The 25003-nt window shown below is 49.3% G+C and overlaps 2 protein-coding genes across 2 annotated transcripts in view; one reads left to right on the top strand and one right to left on the bottom strand.

The window, feature by feature from the left end:
• The window catches only part of LOC132536247 (adenylate cyclase type 5-like), a 28278-nt gene extending 15752 nt beyond the window's left edge, over positions 1-12526 (bottom strand). Inside the window, exon 1 of the mRNA XM_060183842.1 lies at positions 11399-12526. Coding sequence (XP_060039825.1) covers positions 11399-12526 — 1128 coding nt within the window. The remainder of the gene's footprint in view (positions 1-11398) is intronic.
• Positions 12527-12799: 273 nt separating this feature from the next.
• On the top strand, positions 12800-14692 carry LOC132536248 (zinc finger protein ZIC 5-like). The gene is made up of 2 exons (XM_060183843.1): positions 12800-13086; positions 14089-14692. The coding sequence occupies exons 1-2, from the start codon at positions 12800-12802 to the stop codon at positions 14345-14347; spliced, it is 546 nt and encodes a 181-aa protein (XP_060039826.1). The 3' UTR covers positions 14348-14692.
• The last annotated feature ends 10311 nt before the right edge of the window (positions 14693-25003 follow it).

The following is a 25003-nucleotide window of genomic DNA, read 5'->3' as shown; positions in this document are numbered from 1 at the left end:
CAGAGACAAGGGACTGAACCCTGAGAAACTTCAAGGTTTCGTCCCACTTCTGAAGCAAAATGTGTATGGTCTGGTTTCTTCCATGAAAATCTGGGTCTGGAATCAAGCAGGTCTGATAAAAGTTTCACTTAATCTGCCTCTTAGTAAGTAGTATACATTAACAAACTAAAAAGCCTTTAAGTTCCATACTAAAGAAGCCCATTTAAACTGGGGCTTCTTAAATTAGATGACAGTACAAAACTTGTTTCTGCAGTACAACTATCCACATTTCCCTAAAAGCCACATCATAGGAGCCAAGTGGTGGCATACTAGATTGAGCACACATGTCACCATGCACAAGAACCCAATTCAAGCCCCCAACCTGCAGGGGGAAGGTTCATGAGTGGTGAAGCAGTGCTGCAAGTTTTTCTATTTAGCTCTCCCACTCTATCTTCCCCTTCCTTCTTGATTTATTTCTCCATCCAATAAATGAATAAAGTTTAATTTAATTTCTTTAAAGGCCACATAGTATAGATGTCTGAGCAGAATACACAGGACCCAGGTTGAGTTATCTCTGAACCCTTATGGCAGAGCATAGTGCCTGGCACACAGTAGGCACCTAATAAGTGGCTATTGTTGGAACAAATGAGGAGGCTAAAAGAATGATTTGATAGGTGGTGGCACAGTGGGTTAAGCGCACGTGGCGCAAAACGCAGGGACCGGCGTAAGGATCCCGGTTCGAGTACCCGGCTCCCCACCTGCAGGGGAGTCGCTTCACAGGCGGTGAAGCAGATCTGTAGGTGTCTATCTTTCTCTCCCCCTCTCTGTCTTCCCCTCCTCTCTCCATTTCTCTCTGTCCTATCCAACAACGAACAACATCAACAATGGCAATAATAATAACCACAACGAGGCTACAACAAGGGCAACTAAAAGGGGGAAAAATGGCCTCCAGGAGCGGTGGATTCATGGTGCAGGCACCGAGCCCAGCAATAACCCTGGAGGAAAAAAAAAAAAGAATTATTTGATAATGGCATTCCAGTCTGTGAAGCAATACAGTAGCAGCAGTGCCTAGCAAAAGCTCTGTTTCCAAGAAGGCGCACGTTTTAGACTGCAGAAGGAGGAATTCTGGAAACTCTCTTCAGAGTTTAGGATTACAATCCACCAAAATAGGCTTCCAAGCTGAGCTGCACCACTTCCTTCTGTGGAGGTGTTGGTCTAGCACTTCGGCACAGGCGAGAGTCTGCATGCTGCCGTCCACCCACTTCATCACTCATCCCACCACCCATTCATTCATTCATTCATTCAATCAAACTCTCACTGGATACCCACTCTGTTCCGGGCACTGATGCAAACAACGGGTCTTGCAGGCCCCCTTCCAAAAGCTAAGTGCAGTGGCCTTGGAGGTGGCACAGTGGAAAAACAGTATTGAGCTCTCAAACATGATATTCTGAGTTTAATCCCCAGAATTGCAATGTGCCAGAGATATGCTCTGGTTCTCTTCCCCCACCACCCCATTAACAATAAACAAACAAACAAGCTAAGCTTCACTATGGTGTGTAGTAAATTTCAGGAAGAGGAGACCGTTCAAGTGTGAGGTCAAGAAGCCTTAAGATGGGAGTAGGGTGGTAGTGCAGAGGGTTAAGCGCACGTGGCACAAAGCACAAGGACCGGTGTAAGGATCCTGGTTCAAGCCCCCGACTCCCTGCCTGTAGAGTGGTCCCTTCACAGGCGGTGAAGCAAGTCTACAGGCATCTATCCATCTCTCTCCTTCTCAGTCTGCCCCTCCTCTCTCCATTTCTCTCTGTCCTATCTAACAATGACAATAACAATAACCATAACACCAATGAAAAACAAGGGCAACAAGAGGGAAAATAAATAAATATTTTAAAAAATAATAAGAAGAAGAAGCCTTAAGACCAGAATCAACAGCTCAAACCCTTCCAGGACAAGAGATGGAAGAAGGGAGGTCCTTTAGTTTCACACTGACACACAGGACTGCCTAGAAGAATAAAGCCGCTACTGTATCCGTTTGTTTGTCTACTCCCCCGTTTAACTGGTAACTACAACCCATTGTTTCCCCAGAGCATCCCTCTCCTCACGCCCAAGCCCCCCCACCACCACCACCACCACTACCACCCAGATTCACAGCTCTAATCTCTCCTTCCTTAAATCCTCCTCCAAACCATCTTCCAGTCCCCACCTCTGGCCTCACTCCACCACCCATTGAGTTCCCTGTTCTCCACCTTCTGCACCATCTATTCTGAACCCAGGGTCCCCTCAGTGTCTTTCACACCCACTTACCAGACAAAAGAAAGAAAGACTAGGTCTAAAATCTAGATCTACATTCTGGCTCAACCTCACCACCTGTGGGGAGCCAGAGCGTTTTGTCTTAAACAGACAGAGAAGGGGATAATGAGAGGGGGCAAGATCAAAAGAGAATATGAGTTCAGACCTGAAGCGTCTCTTCCCTCTTTTCAGTCACTAGTCCCCTTGCAGACATTGCGTCCCTGCATCAGTGCACACTCAGCAGTCCTCCTGGACATCTCCCTGCAGGTTCCCAATGAGTCTGCTGCTTTTAATTGGAAGCTGAATGGACCTTAGGAGGCAGCACCACTGTGACAAGACACCAGTGACAGGATCTGAGAGTTGGTTATGTCCTGAGTTGTTCCCAGTAAATAATTCCAAAACTAAGTGCTGTTCAACACAATCACCTAGAGATATTTGAAAACTAGATTCAAGGAGGCCCAGTGGTGGCACATGTTACCAAAAGCAAGGAGCCGCGTTCAAGGCCCCAGTCCTCACCTACAGGCAGAAGACTGTAAGCAATGAAATAATGCTGCAGATACCTCTCTTTCTCTTTTCCTATCTTCCACTTCTCTCTTGATTTCTCTGTCTCTATCAAATAAATATTTTTAAGGAAGCTAAATCCAAGCTGTTTTGAAAAATAAAACCATTGGGTTGGCAAAATAGGTCACTTGGAAAGTGAACTGCATTGCCATCTGCATGACCCAGGTTTGAGCCCAGCCCCCACTGCAGGAAGCTTTAGTGCTATGGTCTTTTTCACTCTGTTTCTCTGCCTTTGGTCTCTCTGTTTCTATCTAGAAAAAGAAGGAGGAGGAGGAAGAGGGGAAGGGAAGATGAGGAACGGAGAAGGGCTACATGGTGGCATGTCCAGTAGAGCACACCTATCACAATGTGCAAGGCCACACCTAAAGGGGGTAATTTTCACAAATGGTAAAGCCGTGCTGCAGATGTCTTCCAGGGCGGGGTAGTGGTGCACTTGATTGAGCACACGTGTTATAGCATACAAAGACCCAGGTTCAAGCCCTTGTCCCCACCTGCAGGGGGAAAGCTTTGTGAGTGTTGAAGCAGGCCTGCAAGTATCTCTTCCTCTCTACTACCCCCACCACTCTTGATTTCTATGTCTCTATCTAATAATAAATAAGTAAATAAAATATTTTTTTAAAAAGAACATAATGCAGATGTCCTTCTCCCTCTCTATCTCCTCTTTCTCTCAATTTCCCTGTCTCTAACCAAACTAACTAAATAAAATATAAAATATTTTTTAAAAAAGAATAAGAAGAGAAAATTGAACCATTCTTGGCCCTACCCCACATCTTCGGAAATAGGAGCTTCCATTTATTTATTTATTTATTTATTTATTTATTTATTTATTTATTCCCTTTTGTTTCCCTTGTTGTTTTATTGTTGTAGTCATTGTTGGAGAGAAATGGAGAGAGGAGGGGAAGACAGAGAGGGGGAGAGAAAGGTAGACACCTGCAGACCTGCTTCGCCGCTTGTGAAGCGACTCCCCTGCAGGTGGGGAGCCAGGGGCTCTAGCCGGGATCCTTGTGTCGGTCCTTGCTCTTTCCGCAACCTGTGATTAACCCAAAGTGCTACTGCCCAACTCCTGGAGCTTCCCTTTCTTCAGCCACCAGCTTTGCAGCAGGCACTCTGTGTCCACTTGAATTACACCTCTGTTAACACAGCAAGTCACTGACAGACATCTGATTTGATGACTGTACCCCAACAGTTTTAAAGGGTGTCTCCCAGTTAGTGAAATCTGTCTGCTGCTTCCAATTGCTCCCCCACCACACACACACACACACCTCATCTCTTCGAATGATCTCTTGGAAGTCAAGGCTTCTAATCCCCTTACTAAACCAGTCATCTTTCTGTGAATTCTAGAATAAAACTTAGTAATTCAGACAATTATTCAAGGTCTCAAAGTTCCTACAATCTGAATGTGCCCCAACACCTAAATAAGACCCCCTCAGTCATTCCTAACAGGCAACCCATGCTAGGGGTTCATATTAAGCTCATGGTCCACTCACTAGATTTTGTTTATAGTGTTGTGGGGGGGGGGGAACTCTTCTTTTTCTTGTGTTTGGACATTCCCTTAAAAATAAGGGGAAGGGAGTCAGGCTGTAGTGCAGCGGGTTAAAGGCAGGTGGCGCAAAGCACAAGGACTGGTGTAAGGATCCCGGTTCAAGCCCTGGCTCCTCACCTGCAGGGGAGTCACTTCACAAGCGGTGAAGCAGGTCTGCAGGTGTCTGTCTTTCTCTCCCCTCTCTGTATTCCCCCTCCTCTCTCCATTTCTCTCTGTCCTATCCAACAACAATGACAATAATAATAACTACAACAATAAAACAAGGGCAACAAAAGGGAATAAATTAAATATTCAAAAAAATTATTAAAAAAAAATAAAGGGGAAAGGGGCAGGTGGTGGCATACCTGGTTGAGCATATACATTACAGTGCACAAGGACTGGGGTTCAAAGCCCTGGTTCCCACCTGCAGGTCAAAGAGTTTCACAGTTATGAAGCAGGTCTCTCTCATATCTCTCTATCTATATCTCTATCTCTCTCTCTCTCCATCTTCCCTCTCAATTTCTTTGTCTCTATCCAAAATAAATAAAAGTAGATTTGAAAATGAAAAAATAAGGGGTGGGAGGTTAGGTGGTCGTGCACCCTGCAGAGTGCACACATTAAAGTGTGCAAAGACCTAGGTTGCAGCCCTGGTCCCTACCTGCAGGGAAGAAGATTTATGAATGGTGAAGCAGTACTGCAGGCATCTCTCTCTCTCTCTCTCCCTCCCTCCTTCCCTCTCTCTCCCTTTCCCTCTCATCCCTCTTAATTCCTCAAAGTCTCTATCAAAAATAAATAACTAAAAAAAGAAAAGAAAAAGGAAGATTAGGGGTACCTGTAGGGAATAGCTCAAGTGGCAGAGCTTAGACTTTGCTTGCTTGAGGCTCTTGGTTCAGTCCCCAGTGCAAACAGAGTCATGATCTAGTCTCTCTCTCTCTATCTTTCCCCCTCACTATCTCTACCTCATATGAAATAACAAAACAAATCTTTAAAATGAAGAAAGAGAAGGAGGAGGAAGAAGGAGAGGAGGAGGGGGAAGAAGATAAGGGAGGGTGGGTAAAGTAGAACTTTCTAATTACATTCATGAAGTTTTGTGTCTGGGAGAGAAAGCAGCACACCCTCCTTAAGTTATCCGCCATCTTCACCCAGGGGAGAATGACATGCTAGAGCATGGCTTCTGTCACTCTCTCCATAGTACTTATGGGCAGAAAACAGCTGAGCTCCTGGAGTACATTATACTTGTGAAACGTAACCCATGGTGAGCTGGACCCACCATAAGATCAACCAAGTTGACCAAGGCACCACATGGACAGATGTAGATCAGAAGCCAGCCAGCAAGAGACTGGCACTATCCCGGGGTGGGGGGAGGAGGAGGGGCTTCCCGCTTCAAGTCTCCCTCCCCAATCTCACCCCACTTATAGTTGGGACCAAGTGGCAGCTGCAGTCACACCTGCCTCCCTGCCCAATGACACAGTGGTTCGTACCCAGGCCCTGTTTGCCCAGGAATGCTTCTGCCCAGGCCTATACTGTTGTTGTTATTTAATTATTTATCTAATTTAATAGGACAGAGAAGAAATTGAAAAAAGCTCTTGTCTTGTGTTTGGAAATAAGGGGGAAGGGAGCAGGTGGTGGTGCACCTGGTTGAGCATATATATTACAGTGCACAAGGACTGGGGTTCAAACACCTGGTTCCCACCTGCAGGGTGAGGAATTTCACAAGTTGTGAAACAGGGCTACAGGTCTCTCTCATCTCATTCCCTCTCTATCTCTCCCTAGATAGACAGACAGACACACCTGAATCACTGGCTCATCACTAGTAAAGCTTCCCACCTTCAGGTGAGGACTGGGAGTTTGAACCCAGGTCCTTGCACATAGTTACTTATGTGCTCAGCCAGGTGCACCACTGTCCAGCACATGTCCAGATCTTTTACACTAACTTGTAAAACTCATTTTTGAGGAGTAGGTTTCTCTCATTGTCTTTTTTGTAAACAGCACACAGACCTCATGCCTGTGCTGCAAATCACAACTCAGATGGAATGATAGGCAGTGAGCATTCCACAAACACAGTGACTGATGTCTGCCCTTTCACCAATCTCTGCCACCCCTGAAGTCCTCCCCACAGGAACAGATGCATCTCTGGGATCTAGAAAGTGACCTCCCCAATCCAAAAGCCCTGCTAGACCCCAAGTCCAGAGGTTTCTGTTCCATAAGCATTGCCTTACCAGCTGCTTAGAGAAAGAAGCACATAACTGAAAACAATTAGTAAATATAATTGGAAAACACAATTAGCCTTGAGGCAAGAGAACCAGACCCTCATCAGCTCAAACTCAAGTGCTACACACCAAGCCCAGCCCTCAACCACTGTAGCTCAGTGTAGTTAGATTTCTCCTGTCCAGAAATGCAGGTTGCGTGTGGGGGAAGCAGCTGGTGACAGACAATTCCTGGCCGTTTTAAGTGTGTGTGTCCTCCTCCTCACCAGCCCTCGGGCAGGGAGGCAGCAGCTGCCAGCAGTGCACATGGGCTAGCCACCATGAGCCACATTCCTGACAGAGGAGGCAGCTGTTCAGCCAGGCCCACCAGGCATCTGGGCAGGTTAGCAGCTGGAAAGGATTCTGCAAAGGAAACACAGGACTCCATTGGACCAGGGGAGCTGACTACCCAAGCCTAGTCTCTAACCATCTTTTGGAAAGAAGGGAAAGTTCATCCAGGCCTTTCCATAAGAATACAGAGGTCAAGGTTGGAAGGGCAATGGAGACTCTAAAGCAGAAAAGCAAATGGCCACAAGAAGCCAACCACCAGCCAGGAATAAACAGGATGGAGCTGCAATGATCTCCTTTCAAAGTCAACACAAAGGCTTCCCTGGGCTCACCTCCATCATCAAGGTTAGTCCATATAAGAGACAGAAAGAGAGGGGGGAGAGAGGGAGACAGACAGACAGACAGACATGCATGCATACACTGGGCAGCAGGTTCTTGGTCTGCATCCCCATGGCCATCCACCCCCAGCCTCCTTGCTACAGACACTCACACGTGCTGGCAGTCACAGCACATCACCCACAAATCTCCCGGGCCCTTCTGATCTCTGCAACAACTGCTGACAGTTGCAGGTTAGAACAAGCACAAAGGAGAAAATTTAAGAAATCAGTGAGTTGCTTCAGGAGAACCAGGAAGGAGGAAGAGAGAAAGTTGGGTGGGGTGGCAACCTCTACAGCTCTTCCAGGCTCACAGGGACCCACATGGGGGTGAGAATAAGCTTAGAAATCACACCGGGCCCATTGAATGTGCCTGCAGAATAATAATACCCCACAGATGAACGGGTCTGTCTACTTTGCCAAGCACCCTTCCACCCATTACCCCCTCCCAGAGTAACACCAGGATGCTCAGAGATGCTCATCTCCTTGGCCAAAGATGCTTTCTCCAGAATCATCTTGAATAGCTAAGCACATGGAATAGTTGTGTGAGCGTGCCTGTTTGTGTGTGTGTGTGTGTGTGTGTGTGTGTGTGTGTGTGCAGAGGCTTTATGTAGCAGAGTGGGATACAGTCAAACAAAAATGAGGTTGCCATGGCAACAGGCTGCTACATCATTGCAGCCTATTAACACAAGTGAGGAATGTGTTTGGCAGATGCTCGAGTGTTATTTATGGTATGGGTGTAGCAGAGGGACTTGTAACAGGCAAAGAAGGAGGCAAAAACAACCCCATGATGCTCCTCCTGTGCCCCATCGAGGAGGAGAAAGCAGTAAGAGGAGAGCACAGAAGGGGAAGCTGAGAGCCTGCAAATGGGGAGTGAGGGATAGGGAAGTGGAACACGCAGACAGGCAGCAGAGAGGAGAGGTGGGCAGAGAGCAATGGGGGACCAGAGGGGGTGGGAAGAGAAGGGAAGTAAGAGAAGAGAGGAGCAGGCAAGGAAAGAGAATATACAGAGCCAGGGAGGGGGCCAGATGAGGGGAGCAAGATAAAAAGGTGACCTCAGCCCTCAAGAGAGGAGCTCTACTTTGCCTCTCAGCTCTCTTTTAAGGAAAAACCAGCCAACAGGAGCTCATGTTTATCCTCCTAATTGGAGCAAAGGCCAGAGCCCTATCCTAAGAGGAACCAATGAAATACAAAACACCCAGTGGGATAATGTTAAAGACCTGGGTCATACGGTATCCTGAGGACCTGCTATGTGAACCTAGAGGGGGATTCCCACGGCCCCAACAGTAGAAGCTCTGCATGCTGCCCCACTTCCCCAGACATCTCTCCATCCAAGGAAGAATAGGGCACATACGCTGTAGCGAACTACCTTCAAGACCCACCACTGTGGGTAACCTGAGATAGGTGTGAATACTGAACTGCACCACTCATGCCCTCTACCACCCAGCAGGCTTTGCTCAGGAAATCTGAATCTTACATTAGGAACAATCAGAAAGGTGACTCAAACAAAACCAAGAGAAAGATAAGCAGTGTTTGCATCACCTTGTGGACCATTCCTAACATGCTCTGCAGACTCCACAGAGGAGCAGATTATGAAAAGTTGCACAGATCTACCCCAAAGCCCTCATCCCCCATGGAAGTCTAAAGGCCATCGTGGGCAAGAAGAGGTGGGAAGTGGTGAAAGGTGGGAGGGAAGGTAAATCACTCTCTGTGGCTTCCATGGCACTGTCATGCTAGGCCCCAAATCTGGCTCAGAGAAGCTCCTGAACACTCTGTCCTGTCCTCTGCAGAAAAGCTACTCCCAACTTGCCTCCTACCCATGATGGGAATACCATCACCATCACCCCACCACCACCAAGCTCCAACACCCACATGGTAGTTGGGTCACAAGACTGTAAACTTTTAGAAGAACTAACAATACTAGTTAACTTTAAAAAAATATTTAGTTAGTTAGTTTCCCTTTTGTTGCCCTTGGCTGTTTCTATTGTTGTTGTAGTTATTATTGTTGTCATTGTTGGATAGGACAGAGAGAAATGGAGAGAGGAGGGGAAGAGGAAGAGGAGGAAAGAAAGATAAGCACCTGCAGACCTGCTTCATCACCTGTGAAGCGACTCTCTGCAGGTGGGGAGCCAGGGGCTCGAACCAGGATCCTTATGCCAGTCCTTGTGTTTCGCACCATGTGAGCTTAACCCCTCGTGCTATAGCCCAACTCCCCTGGTTAACTTTTTTTAAAGCCACCATCTTTGGTCCAAAGTTCAAAGATTCTGTCTACTAATGGCAAACAGCAAAAACTTTAAAACTTAGCATCAATGGCCCTCCATTCATTGGAATCCAAGCCAATTAGCAAGTAGTTGTTAAATCCCTACTAAGAACCTTGCAGTTGTTCTAGAAGAGAGAGCAGTAGAAGGAGGAAAAGCATACCTCTGGATACCTGCACTCAAGGAGCTCACACTGCATGGAGAGCAAAATCAATGGGTACTGAGGACAAGGCAGTGCTCACTCTGTGAGTCCAACTCTTTTGTAAATCATGAGTAAGGAGGAGAGGCCAGTCTGACTACAGTGGAAGTCCAGGGCCCCTTGCAGGAGATGAGGCTGGGCACAAGGAAGGTTCTATATGCATAACCCTCCCCTCAAGAAAGAAAACTAAGGCCCAGGGAGATGGCAAGTTTCCTCCTGCCCAGACACAGAACATCCTAGAGGTTTACCCAGCACTCTGAAGCCCACACCAGCACTAGTCCCATAGAAGATGATGACACCAGGAGTCTGGAGGTAGTGCATTGAGTTAAGCGCACATGGCGCAAAAACACAAGTAGCGGCGTAAGGATCCCGGTTCGAGCCCCCGGCTCCCCACCTGCAGGGGAGTCGCTTCACAGGCAATGAAGCAGGTCTGCAGGTGTCTCTCTTTCTCTCCTTCTCTCTGTCTTCCCCTCCTCTCTCCATTTCTCTCTGTCCTATCCAACAACAACAATAATAACTACAACAATAAAACAACAAGGGCAACAAAAGGGAATAAATAAATATTAAAAAAACAAGATGATGATGACACCAAGGAAGTCAAGCTGGTACAAGAGATCCCTTCGAGGAAGCCGTGGTACTCAACAGTATCACAGGTTGGGGAAGTAAATTACATGTGGAGGAGGAGGCAGTGGGATACAACTAGAGGCTCTACTAGAACAGATGGCTGGAAGAGGGGTGGGCAGTGTCGTGGAGTCCACCGTGAAGAGAACATCCCCTTTATCCTACAGTGCAGTTCCACGCAGACAGGCAATGCTCATCGGGGATCATGGATGAGGCCCAAAAAGCCAAAGGCATGGGGACAGTGAAACAGAGAGGGTATGCATATCAGACAAACCAGGCTCACTCCAGGTCAAGAGAGGAAGCACATTCCTCTCCCAGAAGCTCTCAGCAGAATCACTAACCTACCAAGGAGAAGTTTATTTCTTCCCAAGCACACTGCTCCACCACCTCTACCACCATCCCCCAAGCATTAACCAAATGCTCCCAAAGAAGGGCTGATGGTCTGCAACAAGTTTTTTGTCAGACCAGGAATGCAAGCTGCCACCACACATTCCCCTCAGAAGGTTTTTTCCACCTTTACTCAAGGTACCTATCTAGACTTGGGGCACGTCCACAACTGAAACAAATTCACCAGTCCTCCCTCCAATTTTCATCAGCCCCCTTACCTTCAATCTCAGAGAATTGGCAGGGTGATCATTCCCCCCTCCTAAGATCAGGTAAAGGATGCCCCTGGTCTCTGTTCCCTGTCACTCCATCCAGAGTGGGCTAACAAGCCAGCAGCCACTCTTGGAGGAAGGGTCAGGGTTAGTAGGGTCTTTCTATACAGGAAAGCAGGCTAAGAAGAGATGAGGTTCTGTCTTTAGAATTTTCCCCTCCCACCTTCTTTCCTCATTCACACACCCACCATAATGGCCCCAGGCTAGAGTATGTCTTCTATATGTAAGGCATGGGTGCCCTTTTGAAAATAAGGATGCTTTGTGAGGATTAAGACAGGACAGCCGATGCAGACATATCTCTCTGGCTTTTTTCAACTACTTGAATAGGTGAGAGAGGCCAAGGCCTGACAGCCCCCTCCCCCCCACCACCCCGCCCAAACCAGTCGGTGCGGGCCCGTGGGTACCTACCTGCTTGAGCAGGAACTGGTCCTGGGCGTTGGTGCGCAAAGCTATGGCCAGGTGGAGGGCAGACAGAAGAACTCCGCTGAGCACCGCGGCCCGCATGCGCACGGGCAGCAGTGTGTAGATGGTGTAGATGAAGAACACTGTCCACCAGATTCCCTCGGAGGCGCTGCGCGGCTGGGGCAGCAGCAAGCCCACCACCTGCACCGCCAGCACCACGGCGATGAGCGCGTAGCAGGCCAGACCCATGTGGTCCTGGTGAAAGGCTGCGCGGTTGCAGAGTACCGCCATGATGAGGATCACACCCACGGCGGCTGCCAGCACCACCAGGTAAGGCAGCTGGAGCGGGGGCCGCACGGCGTGGAAGGCCAGCATGACGAGGCACACGAGCACCAGCACGGCCATGAGCATGGTGAGGCTGCTCTGGTTCAGGCGGAAGAAGTAGCGCTGGTACAGTCGCTCCAGCTTGTCCGATGGGAACTTCTTGGAGCGGAAGATCTGCAGCAGCGCCAGGCAGCAGGCGCCCAGAGACAGCACCGCTCCCGGGCCCGAGTCCGAGCCCGTCGAGCTGCCGCCATCCCCGGCCCCCTCGTCCCCCTCGACGGCCCGGGCCTCCAGGTCGTCGGCTGCGCGGCCCTTGCCCCGCCGCTCGTCCAGGCCCAGCTCCACCGAGCGGGGGCGCACCTCCGTCCCGCCTGCCGCGGCCGCCGCCGCCGGGCCTCCGCCGCCGCTGCCCGCAGGGGGCGCCCGGGTGCTGCCCCCGCCGGCCGCGCCCCGCCGCTGTCTCCGGCTGCCTCGGCCGCAGTCGTCGCCGCCGCGCTCCTGCCAGGCGGACTTGGAGCGGAAGCTGAAGCCGAAGCCCCCGACCAGGGGGTCGTCGCCGCTCAGCGGAGGGTCGTCGTCGTCGCCGCCGCAGCGCCAGCGGCCCGCCAGGCGCGGGAGCTGCTGCGCGGTCACTGCTCCCCGGGGCGTCTTGGTGGAGCCGCCGCGGCCCGAGCCCCCGGGGGCGTGGGGGAAGCCATTGGCGCGGGAGTCGGCCTCTCCCCACGCCGAGCGGTGCTCCGCGCCTGCCCGCGCCGCCGCAGTCGTCTGCGCTGCGTAGCCCGGGGGGCTCGAGCTTTTGGAGCCGGACATCCCCCCCTCGGCCTCGTCGTCTTCTTCCTCCTCCCCCGGGGGCCGAGCCGGGGGTCTCCAAGGGGAAGGCGGACGGCCGAGCAGGGGGACCAGGCTGGGGTCACACGTCGGGGGCGGCCCGGGGCCCTGCGCTGCAGCGGGGCATCGTGGCACCCCCGTCCTGAGCGGCGAGGGAGGCGGCGGGAGGGCGAGTGGGGAGCGAGCGCAGCCCCGAGGTGAAGAGCGGCTGAGGAGCCGCGTCTCGCGTCCCGCGTCCCGAGTCCCGAGTCCGAGATGGAGTTGGCTCCGAGCTGGCGCGGCGGGACCGCTGGGGCTGCTGCTCTGGGCGCGGGGGCCGGGGGCGACCTGACTCCTGGCTCGTGCCGAGCTCGCCGGGGACCCGAGTGGCGGGCGAGGCGGGACGGCGCGGTGTCCTTGCGGGCGGCGCCTCCGCGGTGCTGGCAGCCTCTGCCTAAACGGAGCCCGGCGGCACACGCGAAGAGGTGGCGGGCAGGCACGGGGCCGGGTGCGGAGACAGAGCGGGCGCCCTTCCCTCGCAGCGGACTGGAAACGACTGGGAGGTGCGGGCGCCTGCCAGCATTATTTTCTTACGAGGGGTGGGGAGGTGGGATGGGGGGTGGAGAGGACGGGGGAGGGGGTGGCGGGCGGAGCAAAGGCTCGGGAGCCCCGGGGAGGAGGGTCCTGGAACCCGGAGGGGGGGGGCTTCGCCCGCATCCCCCTCCCGCAGCGAGAGAGAGCGCGGCCCAGGCGCACGCCCCGCCGAGCCTTCAGCGCGACTGCACTGGGGGCGGGGGCGGGGACGCGGACCGGCTCCTGCCGCTCGGCCCTTTCCCGCTCGCCGCCCCTCGGCCCCCAGGCCCCGCGGGGCTGACCCGGCCCCTCCAACCCCGGAGCGCGGTTGCCCCCGCTCCGCAAGACCAAGGCTCCACGCCGCCGGCTGCGGGCCCACAGCGGCCGGGCGCGGGACTAGGCGGAGGGCGGGATCCGGCGCGGCGCCACCGCCGAGCTGCCCCAACGCAGTCGGGCTGGTCTGGGGGAGCCGCGCAGCCGGGGTCAGAGAGCCGCGGCTCAGAGGCTGCGGGCCGCCAGGGGTCAGCCCAAGCGCCGCCGCGTCCGGGGGACGCTCCCGGGAGGCCCGCGCGAGCCGGACTTAGGGCGCGCCATGCTCGCCTCGGGCCCTGCGCCGCTGCTCCGGCCGCTCGCGCCGCTCCTCCCTCCTCGTCCGCTCGCCGCCGCCGCTGAAGCGCCCTCCGCATCACCCCCCCCCCCCACCCCGCGCCGCCCGGGCCTCGGCTCACGGCGCCGCGCGGCCGCCCCCGGCCAGGCCACGCCACCCGCCCCAGCACCCTACTGGCAGCCTCAGGCCGGGTGCCGGGGGGCCATGGGGAGGGCCCTGGCTCCCCTTCCTCACCTAAAATCCGAGCCGAGCTCCCACCCTCCCCGGCGCCCGAAGCCGCACCCGGTCCGCGGATCTTCGTCGGACTTGGGTGGTGGGCGGTCCTCCCCCGCCCTAGGATCCCGCGCCCCTAGTCCTAGCTCCCCTCTTTTGTGTCCCCCTCTAGCTCCCCTCCCCCCATGCAACCCAACTTCAGCCCCCGCGCCGCACCCCCCTTCCCCGGCCCGGCTCGATTGGCCGCTTCCCGAGCTGTCAGGCTGGAGTCCACCGATCTTATTGGACGATTCTCCGGCCGCGCGGCGGTGCCCAAGGAGGGCGCACCCGGCTGGGGGCGCCGGGCAGCGAAGGTCGCAGGGCGCCGGGGACTGGAGTCCCAGGAGGGGTCAAGGGAGACCGAGACAGCCAGACCAGGAAATGGACCGTGAAGGTGGAGAGAATGGGAGTCTCGGAGGCGAAGAAAGACAGTCACTGAAAAGATGGAGATGCTGAGGGTGAGGCTGATGCAGCCAAGACGAGGGGATAGTACCTCCTGGGTGGGTAGTTAGCCAGAGGGAGCCCAGATAGCACTCGGCAGACCTGGGCTGTGTGGAGAACTCTTCACCAGTTCTATATAAGGGATACCAGATGTGCCCAGAGGAATTTGACACACACTCCTCTCATAACCCTAGGATGTGAAAGGAGGGACACAAGGCCTGAAAGCTTTGCCCCAGTTTATAGATGCAGAAGTTTAGGTTCTGAGAACTTGAGCTACAAGCACTAAATCACAAAGGTTTCCAAATTTGCAACCTAGAAAGCTTGCATTAACGCCAAGTATCTTTCCCCACCCCACCCCCCCCATACACACACAGAGTAAGGCATTGGTGGGAGCACACCAGAGCCAGGTGGACCCCATCTTGTGGGTGGGGATTGAGTAGGACCAGATTCTTCTAAACCAGCGCCAGCGAGTCAGAGGCAAGTGTGCAGAGAAGAAATTTTCTATGGTAGTATATCAAAGTAAAAGACTATGGGGTGGGGGATGGTTCAGGTCCTGGAACATGATGGCAGAGGAGGACCTAGTAAAGGTTGAATTGTTATGTGAAAAACTGCGAAATGTTACCCGTGTACAAACTACTGTCTTTTAGTCGACTGTAAACCATTAATCCCCCAATAAAGGGGGGGAAATACATTTACAATGGATCAAGCAGGACCTAGGCTTGTGGAATTAAGTACCTGCCCAGTTCCCCCTTAGCCTTAAGCAGGCCTGCTGGAAGCTTCTCTTCCCACCTCTCAGTAGAGAGAAATGGCCTTCACTTTACTTTTCATCCTGCAGCGCTCTCGGCAGCACTTCTGACTAGGAGCCTAGAGATCCTTTTTCTGCAGGTCATGACTTTGCACACTGGAAGATAAACCTTGCTGAATGGCATCTTGGGAAAAGAAAAACTCCAAGATCTCTGAATAAACTAACCTTTGAGCAATCTGTGATTAATTCAGTCATAGAGAACATCATGAATTTAGTCAACAGATATTCACAGAGCACCCTTGGATACGAAATCTTGTTTTAGATGCTTCTGGTATGGAGAGGTGGCCAGGCTTCTGTCAGGAGGGAAACCAGTAAGCACTAGCTCCAGCCCAGGACATGTTCCAATGTCCAACAGAAACCCAGGCAGCAATACAAGGGTTCAGAGAGAAGAAGTTTTAATTCCCATTATAAGAGGAAAGACTAGAAGTCAAATCTGAGGCTAGCAGAGAAGAATGAGGAAAGAGAAAGGGAAAATGGACTAATATTTATTAAATTTCCTAAGTATTTTGTCAAATATCCATGATGAGAAATGTGTTTTTTCCCCCTTTATACAAATGAGGAAACAGACTTAGCAAGTCAAAAAGTTTGCCAAACCCTCAGTTGGTAGCAGAATATAATGTAAGTTGAACCTCCCTCAGGGGCAGCCACAGGGCTAATGACACAGCAGATCCCAAGACAGGTAGTAGTAAATGCATTAGCCAAGTGGATGACCAGAGATGCAATGGTGCCTGGATTCTGGGCATGATCGTCATTCACTGGACTCTCTCTAGGTCATTCATTCCTTTTCATTTTTGCTCACATGTTTAAAATCACCATCAACCATGTTTATAGCTCAGTGACAGTGCTTCGCCTGGATAAAACCCTCAGTTTGAGCCCCCACGTACCAAATAGTAGATAGGCATCCTATAAAAGGATTACATATAGTAGAATGCAGACAATCTTTAAAACATACATTAATAATTCTATAACATATAAAGAACCATCAATGTCTTCACTTTTTTTTTTAAACAAGTTGAACTTGTTTGAGATAGCTCACTGGGAAGGGTGCCTGTTCTGCCATACTGGCTACCCAGGTTCAATCCACTAGTACACGATGTGGGTGCACCATGGCACAGGGGGGAGCTTCAGTGTTATGGTTCTTTTTTATTTATTTATTTATTTATTCCCTTTTCTTGCCCTTGTTTTATTGTTGCAGTTATTATTGTTGTCTTCGTTGTTGGATAGTACAGAGAGAAATGGAGAGAGGAGAGGAAGACAGAGAGAAAGAGAGAAAGACAGACACCTGCAGACCTACTTCACCGCTTATGAAGTGACTCCTCCCCTGCAGGTGGAGAGCCGGAGGCTCGAACCGGGATCCTTGCACCGGTCCTTGTGCTTTGCGCCATGTGCACTTAACCCACTGTGGTACCGCCTGACTCCCTGGCCTGTCTTTATCTGAAGAAATCAGCCTGGAGCAATGAAGCCATAGCTATGACCAAAGAAAAGTCAGTTTTATAACCTCTCTTTTTTTCCACCTAGCAAAATACTGTGGATTTTTTTCATGTCAGTAAATACTAATCTACAATACTCATTTTACTGTGAACAAAATATGATTGCATGGATGTAACATGATTTATTTAACAGAATCCTTAACTATTGGCCCTTTTTCACAATTGTAGCAAGTTTGGGGGTTTTTTTTTGGTTTATTTGTTTTTCACTTATATGGGTACCTGGAAACACACAGGTGACTAGAGCACACCTGTGCTTGAGGCCCTGGGTGTAATCCTAAGCACCATGGACAGCACCAAAGGGGCCGCTCCATTGATGACTCAATGCCTTGGCGTCTCTCCCTCCTCTGTCTTCTCTTGCCCTCTAAGTATATCAAAAAAGGACAATTGTGCCAGGGAGACTGCTGCATAGTATTGCTTATACACAAAGCCCTAAGTTGATTCCCAGGTCTGCATTAAGAAGAGCATCCATTCTTTTATATTATAAACAATGAGTCTTTTTTGTAGAAAAAACACACACATACCTTTAATTATATCCTTGGAAAAAATTCCTGAATGGATAATTGCTGGGTCAAAGGATGAACTTTTTTTTTCCCTCTAAGTTATTTCCAAAGTCAATGTCTTCATTCTCGGCTTCCATCCCAGTTGCAGTCTTTCCCATCCACTGGCAAACTGTGATGTCTCTTTGCTTCCCACCTGCACCCAGATTCAATTTGTCTGAAACCAAGGTTACTTCCCCAGACTCTCTCTCCCCATTTCTAATAAACTCTGGGAATTATCCTTAAGACTCCTTGATCAGAAAGGTGGGACTCTCAGACTGGCAAAGTAGTTCACTTGGACAATGCACTGCTCTGCAATGTGCATGACCAGGTTCAGTCCTGTGTTTTTTGTTTGTTGGTTCTTCTGTTTGTTTGTTTGTCTCTCTTCTCTTTCTATCTTTGTATATGGAAAAGTTCAGGGTGGAGCCCTGGATAAAACCAACACACACACACACACACACACACCTCCTTCCTTCTCTCTCAACTTTCAAAGCCTGGTCACTTGGCTCTTATCCTTCCAGTCTCTTCTCATCCACAAGCTCTGGTGACTACCTTCCCAGATCCTCCATTCCTCACTGTGGGCAATTACTCATCTTCCATCCACCTTCAAAGCAGCCTCTTCTTACCTGCCAGCTTACACTCATCATCACTTCCCCATGTCATCAGCCACCCTGCACAGCACTTCTAGCCTCTGCAGAAATTACCCTCCTCCAGACCACCTCCACATAAATCAGATGTCTATCTCCCCACCCCCCCCCACCCCCCCCCCCCCCCCCCCCCCGCCCTCCAGGGGCTGTTAAGCTCTCCCTCCTCCTCAGCTCCTGGCATACCTTCCTGTGTCTCTATTATAGCACTCGTTACATTGTGTTATCTTGACTTGTATTCAGAACTGTCTGCACAGTCCCCTGAACTCCTCCAGGGCAGAGTTGGTATCTTACTCATTCCTGTGCTCTGTGCAAAACACGGGACCTGGCACAGGAGGTGCCCCAGGGGAAACAATGAGTGCTATGGAGGCTGGTGTGGTGGTGAAAAGGACAGCACTGCAACTGTGGGTGACAGTGGGAAGTGGATTAGACCTACACAGTTCTGCAGGGAGGGAACTTTACAAGGTAAAGCAGTGCTGCAGGTGTGTCTCTATCTCCCCCTTCCACCTCAGTTTCTTTTTTTTTTTAAATATTTATTTTATTTATTTATTCCCTTTTGTTGTCCTTGTTGTTTTTTTATTGTTGTAGTTATTATTGTTGTTGTTGTTGGATAGGACAGAGAGAAATGGAGAGAGGAGGGGAAGACAGAGAGGGGGAGAGAAAGACAGACACCTGCAGACCTGCTTCACCACCTGTGAAGCGACTCCCCTGCAGGTGGGGAGCCGGGGTTCGAACCGGGATCCTTATGCCGGTCCTTGTGCTTTGCGCCACCTGCGCTTAACCCGCTACGCTACAGCCCGACTCCCCCACCTCAGTTTCTATCTCTGTCCAATAGGTAAATGAATAAATAAATTAAGCTTTTAAAAATACATTGAAGACATGGAAAGACCTAGGCTCAAGGCCCTGGTGCCCACCTGAGGGGGGGAAGCTTCACAAGCAGTGAAGCAGTGCTGTAGGTGTCTCTCTCTATCCCTGTTTTTCTCTACCATCCCCTTCCCCCTCAATCTGTATCTTTCTCTATTCAAGAAATAAATAAATGAATGAATAAATATATTAAAAACAGTGAAGGGACAAGTGGTGGTATGTGCTACCATATGCAAGGACCTAGGTTCAAGTTTTCTCCCTACCTTAGAAATCTTCACAAATGATAAAGCAGTGCTGTATGTCTGTCTCTATCTCTATCTCTCTCTTCCCCTCCCTCTCCTCCTTCTCCTTCTCTCTCTTCCCCTCAGTTTCTTTCTTTCCCATCAAATAAAATCAAAATAAAGTTTCTAAAAATTTGGGACAGTGGTATCCTGGTCTGTTATTGGACAGCAAACTCTAATAGTGATGTAACTGTATGGTTTGGAAAAGCAAGATTATGTCGTGCTGCGCCACGGAGAAGAGAGAGAGGAGATCCAGAGCAAAGAGGGAACACAAATCTTCATTTGCGCTGGCACCTCAGAGTTGGGTGAGAGAGAAGCAGGTTGGGCCACGTGGAGGTAGCAAAAATGGCCGCCTCACACAGTAACCTTTCCTGCGTCTAAACACCGAAGTGAAGAGCCGGCAAGAGAGAGAGGTGCGGAAGAAGAAGGGCTTTTATGGGAGTAGCTCTTGCAAGAATGGGAAGAGGGAGGAGTAACCATAGCACTCCAGGGTAGGATAATAACTCTAGTGAGAATGGGAAGGGGGAGGAGTAACCAGAGCACTGCAACTATTGCAGGGGAATAGACAATGCCCTGAGGGCACAACATGGCGGAACAGGTGCTCTGAGAATGTCCCAACTCTCGCAGGAACTAGCAATAGCCTGAGGGGACAACATGGCAGATGTGCAGATGTGACTACATCTGCACAATTTCCCAGCAAGATTAAATAGTACTGGAAGCAAGTGTAGATGGAGCCCTACAATGATATATAAATCAATCAATAAATACATATTTGTAAAAAGGAAATATTTGTAGAGGTGGACATCATTGACTGAAAGGCTGGCCTGATAGAAGGACTGATGAGGAAACCCGAGAGTCAGTTCCTATGTAGAGGTCAGCAGAAAACCAAGAAGATGTAAGGAGTCACAGGAACAAAGTTGGTTTCGAAGACTGTGCCTCAGCTATTATCATCAGATAGGGCTGAATCCAAGGCCAAACCCCAACCTCTCTCTGAAATAAGCACTTGGTTTACAGAAGGAGGGTGACTGCACAGCCCAGGGCAGGCCTGTACCCCAGCTAGGTATCTATTTAGTAGTTACCTTTGAACATGTCAGTCTCCACTCTACCAGACTTCTTTCTAGGAGAATTTTTTTTTTTTCTAATTTATTTTTTTACCAGAGCACTGCTCAGCTCTGGCTTATAGTGGTGTGGGGAATTAAACCTGGGACTTTGAAGTCTCAGGCATGACAGTCTCTTTACATAATCATTATGCTATCTACCCCCATCCTCTAGGAGGAATTTTCTACTTTTGGAAATTAGGTTTCTAAAATATTAGCATTTTAGAACATTAGGAGAGGCCATGGAGATAGCTTACTGGGTAGGGTACATGCCTTTGCCAGGCTCAAGCTCCCAACACACATGGGAGATGACATGGCACCAAAGGCAGCTCTGGTGCTGCGGCATCTCAGCTGATCTCTCTTTATCAGAATGAAAAAGCAGCCCAGAAGGGTAAAACTGACCATGTGTGAGGCACTTATTATGCAAAATAATGATGAGAAGGTCCAAGAAGAGAAGGGAGGGAGGGAAGGAAGAAGGATATTTATAAATATTTGTAGAGTGACCCGGATGGTGATGTAGTGGCTCAAGTATCGGACTACCTTTTTTAATTGTCACCAGGCTTATCACTGTTGCCAGTGTCTGCATGAGGAGTCCACAGCTCACAGCAGTCATTTGTTGTTGTTTAATGAAAATATTTTTTTAATTTCACCATTAGATAGTCATGCTTTGACAATCATTTCCTAACAATAAATGCAGAAAATTTCAAGACAGAAAGTAGATTAGGGGCTAAGTGGTGGCACATCTAGTTGAGTGCACACATAACCATGTGCAAGGACCTGAGTTCAAGCCCTAAGTCCCCACCAGCAATGGGGAAGTTTTATAAGTGGTGAAGCAGGGTTGCATGTGTCTCTTTCTCTCTCCCTCTCTATCTCCCCACAATTATCTCAATTTCTCTCTGTCCTATAAAATAAATAATAATAAATATATTTTTTTAAAAACACCGTTGCTTAATAGTTGCCAGGTCTGAGGAGAAGGGGAAATGGAGGTGAGGGTGGGGAGTGGGTGGTGATGTCTGATGTATATGAAGTTTCTTTCTGGGGTCATGCAAATGTACTAAAATAATTGAGATGACAAAAGGACTATAAATCCAGTAATAACTCATGGACTGCACACTTTAACCCAAGCCTGACCTTGATGGGCTGTAAATCATATCTCAGCAATGTGGCAGAGAAGAATGACTGCAGCTTCCCCTAGGAGACTGGAATTTCACTACCATAGTCAGTGTGACTGGACTTAGCCCGCAGGCTTTCCCCACTAATGCCCAATTGCAAAAGGGCACCAAGAGAAAGAATGTTTAAGCATGGGAGTGAGGAAGGAGAGTACATGGGGTCACAGATCATGTCTGGAGGCAAACAGAACCAGAAAAGGGTGTGGGTACCAGGAAGTGGCTAAGAAGGGAGTGGAAGTTAAGGCCAGTTAAGAACTGGGATGAGCTTTGCCCACTTCACAGTTTTGCACTGTCAGGCTATGTCAAGGGAGTTAAGGAACTCCAAGAACCCTGGGCTTCTCCTGAGGGTGAAAGAACCTTAAAGATTACTGAGGTTCAAAAATAAGATAGAAATAATAATGACAGGAAGCACAGCTGCCTCCTTTAGATAACTGCACTTTAAGAACAAGCACAGGAGGTCAGGCAGTAGCCCAGCAGATTAAGCGCACATGGTGTGAAGTGCAAGGACCGGCATTAAGGATCCCAGTTTGAGCCCCCAATCCCCACCTGCAAGGGGGTCGCTTCACAAGTGATAAAGCAGGTCTGCAGGTGTCCACCTTTCTCCCCCTTCTCTGTCTCCCCTCCTCTCTCGATTTCCCTCTGTCCTGTCCAACAACAAGGGCAACAAAATGGGGGTGTGGGGGAGCCTCTAGTAGCAGTATATTCGTAGTGCAGCACTGAGCCCCAGCAATAGTCCTGGAGGCAAAAAAGGACTTACCCACCCCATTAACTATCTGATTGTCCCCAAGTGAGAGAGCAGCTAACAGAATGGAGCCTTGGGGTTTCCTGGGGGAGTCTTGGGGTCCAGTGTCTTAGCCACCAAGAGGCTGAGGCCCTTGGGAGCCTAACCCCTACTTCAGGAGAAACCAAGGATGTCAGGCCTCTTACTGTAGACCTCTGACTCCGTGGTACTAGGAGACTAGGGTCTAGATTTTTCTAGACACTGTGCTCACCTCTCAACCTCTGGGAACAAGCAATATTGGAAGAGCTTAGAGTGCAGCTGAGGTGGAAATGGCTGATAATAGCTCGATCTACCACACTCCCAGGTGTTGACATTTGCATTTTAATGGAGGCGGTTAATGCCTTCAGCTAATGGAGTGACTAATCTTTCAGTTGCTACTGGAGGTAGGTGGGAGACCATTTAAGGCCCAAGGCTTTTTTAACATCTCCAAATGATCCACATAGGATCTTCCTGATTGAAAGATGCCAACCTGCCAGTCCTTTAGACTCTTAGGCCCATTATCTATGCTTTATCTTTTTGTTCCTTTTTTATTTTTCCACCAGGCTTCCTGGCTGCATAATTTCACTGTTCCTGGCAGAGGTTTTATTTTATTTATTTATTTCAGAAAGGGAGAAGAGAGACGCCAAAGTACCTCTTCACCACTTCTGAAGCTTCTCCATTGCATGGTGATCCCATATAGTGGTCTGCAGCTTAAACCCAACAAAGTGTGTGCTGTAGCCATCTCCCACCCACTTTGTTCCTGTTCTTGATTTTGCTTTCTTTCTTGTCGTTTCTCCTGTGTCTTCTTTTTTCCCTAAAAGTTAAGGGATATTCCCATGAGTTTATTCTTTCTTAATTTTTTTTAATGCAGTGACAGTCCATATGCATTTGTGATACCACTAATCTACCTCCAAGCATAATTTTGTATTCTATATATTTTCCTTTTTTTTTTTTTTACTATTTTTTGTTCTGATAGAGACAGAGGTGGGGGGGAAGAGGGAGAGAGAAAGAGGGACCCTGACATACTGCCCCACTGCTTCTGTAAGTGTAGACTGGGGACTTGAACCCATGTCCACAAGCATGCTAATATGCACAAGCTACCATTTGCCACCACCCAGACCAATTAATATATATTCATATATGTATTGTGTTAGTATGTTATTTTATGGGAGACTGGGAGACAGACAGAAGGAGTGGCACCAAAGCACTACTTCCCTGACCATGGAGTACCCTTGGTGCTCTCATGTGCTGCTCAGGATCAAACCCAGGGCTTCATATTAGATGAGGTATGCACTCTATCCACTGGGCCAACTCCAAGGTACAATTTATTCTTTCAACACATAAGTTGATTACTCATTTAAAGTAAAAATTATTCTGGACATCACCAAGCGGGGAAAGTCCAAGAAGCATTTCATCCAGATGATATGAGTCAGAGGTGAGGTCTTCACAGAAAGAACTGAAGCACTACAGCACCGGCAGAAAGGAAGCACACGGTTTGTGCTAAATTTTGAACACTCCAAGCTATTTCTGTGTTCCTGTTTTTCATAGGAAAAATAATGCTATGAGACCAAAGGGTGGCTCACTCAATAGAGCACACACATTAATTACTAGGAGCAAGGAACCAGGTTCCAGCCCCTGAATTTGCTGGGGAAAGCCTTTTGAACAGTGGAGCAATGTTCTAAGTTTTTCTTCTCCTCCCCACTGTGTGTGTGTGTGTGTGTGTGTGTGTGTCCCTCTATCAAGAAGAAAGGAAAATAATGTGACACTGTTTGTGCAGGCACCAAGCCCCAGCTATAACCTTAGTAGAAAAAAAAGGAAAAACATGCATAGGAGTTGGATATACAGAGACTGGATGGAGTTGTGAAAATTCAAAATATTCCTCTAAATTAAATAAACAAACAATCAGAAAAAAAAACACATATTGGGGTCAGGGAGGTTCCTTAGCATGTGTGAGGCTCTGGGTTCAATCACAACACACAATGGCAGAGAGGTGCATTGGTTTTGCTTCTTGCATCATCATCATCATCACTATCATCATCATCATCATCACCATCATCATAATAAATAACCTATTTTTAAAAGACCACATATTCTATGATGCTATTTAAATAGCTTTTTTGTTGTTGTTGTAGCTATTGTTGTTTAACGTCATCATCGTTGGATAGGACAGAGAGAAATGGAGAGTGGAGGGGAAGAGACGAGGAGAAAAAGATAAGATACCTTTAGATCTGCTTCACCGCCTGTGAAGGGACTCCCCTGCAGGTGGGGAGCTGGGGACTCAAACCGAGATCCTTACGCTGGTCCTTGCACTTTGCGCCACATGCGCTTAACCCGCTGCGCTACCGCTGCCGCCCAACTCCCTAAATAGCATATTTTAAGAAGGCAAGTCCATAGAGTAGAACATAGATCAGTGCTTACCAAGAGTTGCGCTGGGTGAGGGATAGGGAGGTTGGTGGGGGCAGTGACTGCTAGTGAGAAACTGAAAAAAATAAACAGTTTTAAGATTATGGTAGTAAGTGTCACACTTTGTAAATATATTGAAAACCATTGAATTGCACACTTTAAGGACACTAGCACAGCAGGCATAACGCACATGGCTTGAATCGCACGGACTGGCATAAAGATCCCAGTTTGAGCCCCCGGCTCGCCACCTACAGGGTTCGCCTTACAGGTGGTGAATCAGGTCTGCAGGTGTCTATCTTTCTCTCCCCTTCTCTGTCTTCCCCTCCTCTCTCCATTTCTCTCTGTCCTATCCAACAACAACGGCATCAACAACAACAACAATAATAACTACAACAATAAAACAAGGGCATCAAAAAGGGGAAAATCAAATTAAAAAAATAAGTAAATTTTATCTCAGTAAAGCTATTAAAATGGATAAAAACTTTTCCTTAAATAAGGTGGGCAGGCGGTTCCCCTTTAAACATATATAGTACTATGTGGAAGGACCTGCATAAGGCC

Source organism: Erinaceus europaeus, unplaced genomic scaffold (assembly GCF_950295315.1).
Source record: "Erinaceus europaeus unplaced genomic scaffold, mEriEur2.1 scaffold_663, whole genome shotgun sequence".
NCBI lineage: Eukaryota > Metazoa > Chordata > Mammalia > Eulipotyphla > Erinaceidae > Erinaceus > Erinaceus europaeus.
The sequence above is the reverse complement of the archived record's forward strand: the minus strand, read 5'-3'. Positions and strand labels throughout refer to the sequence as shown.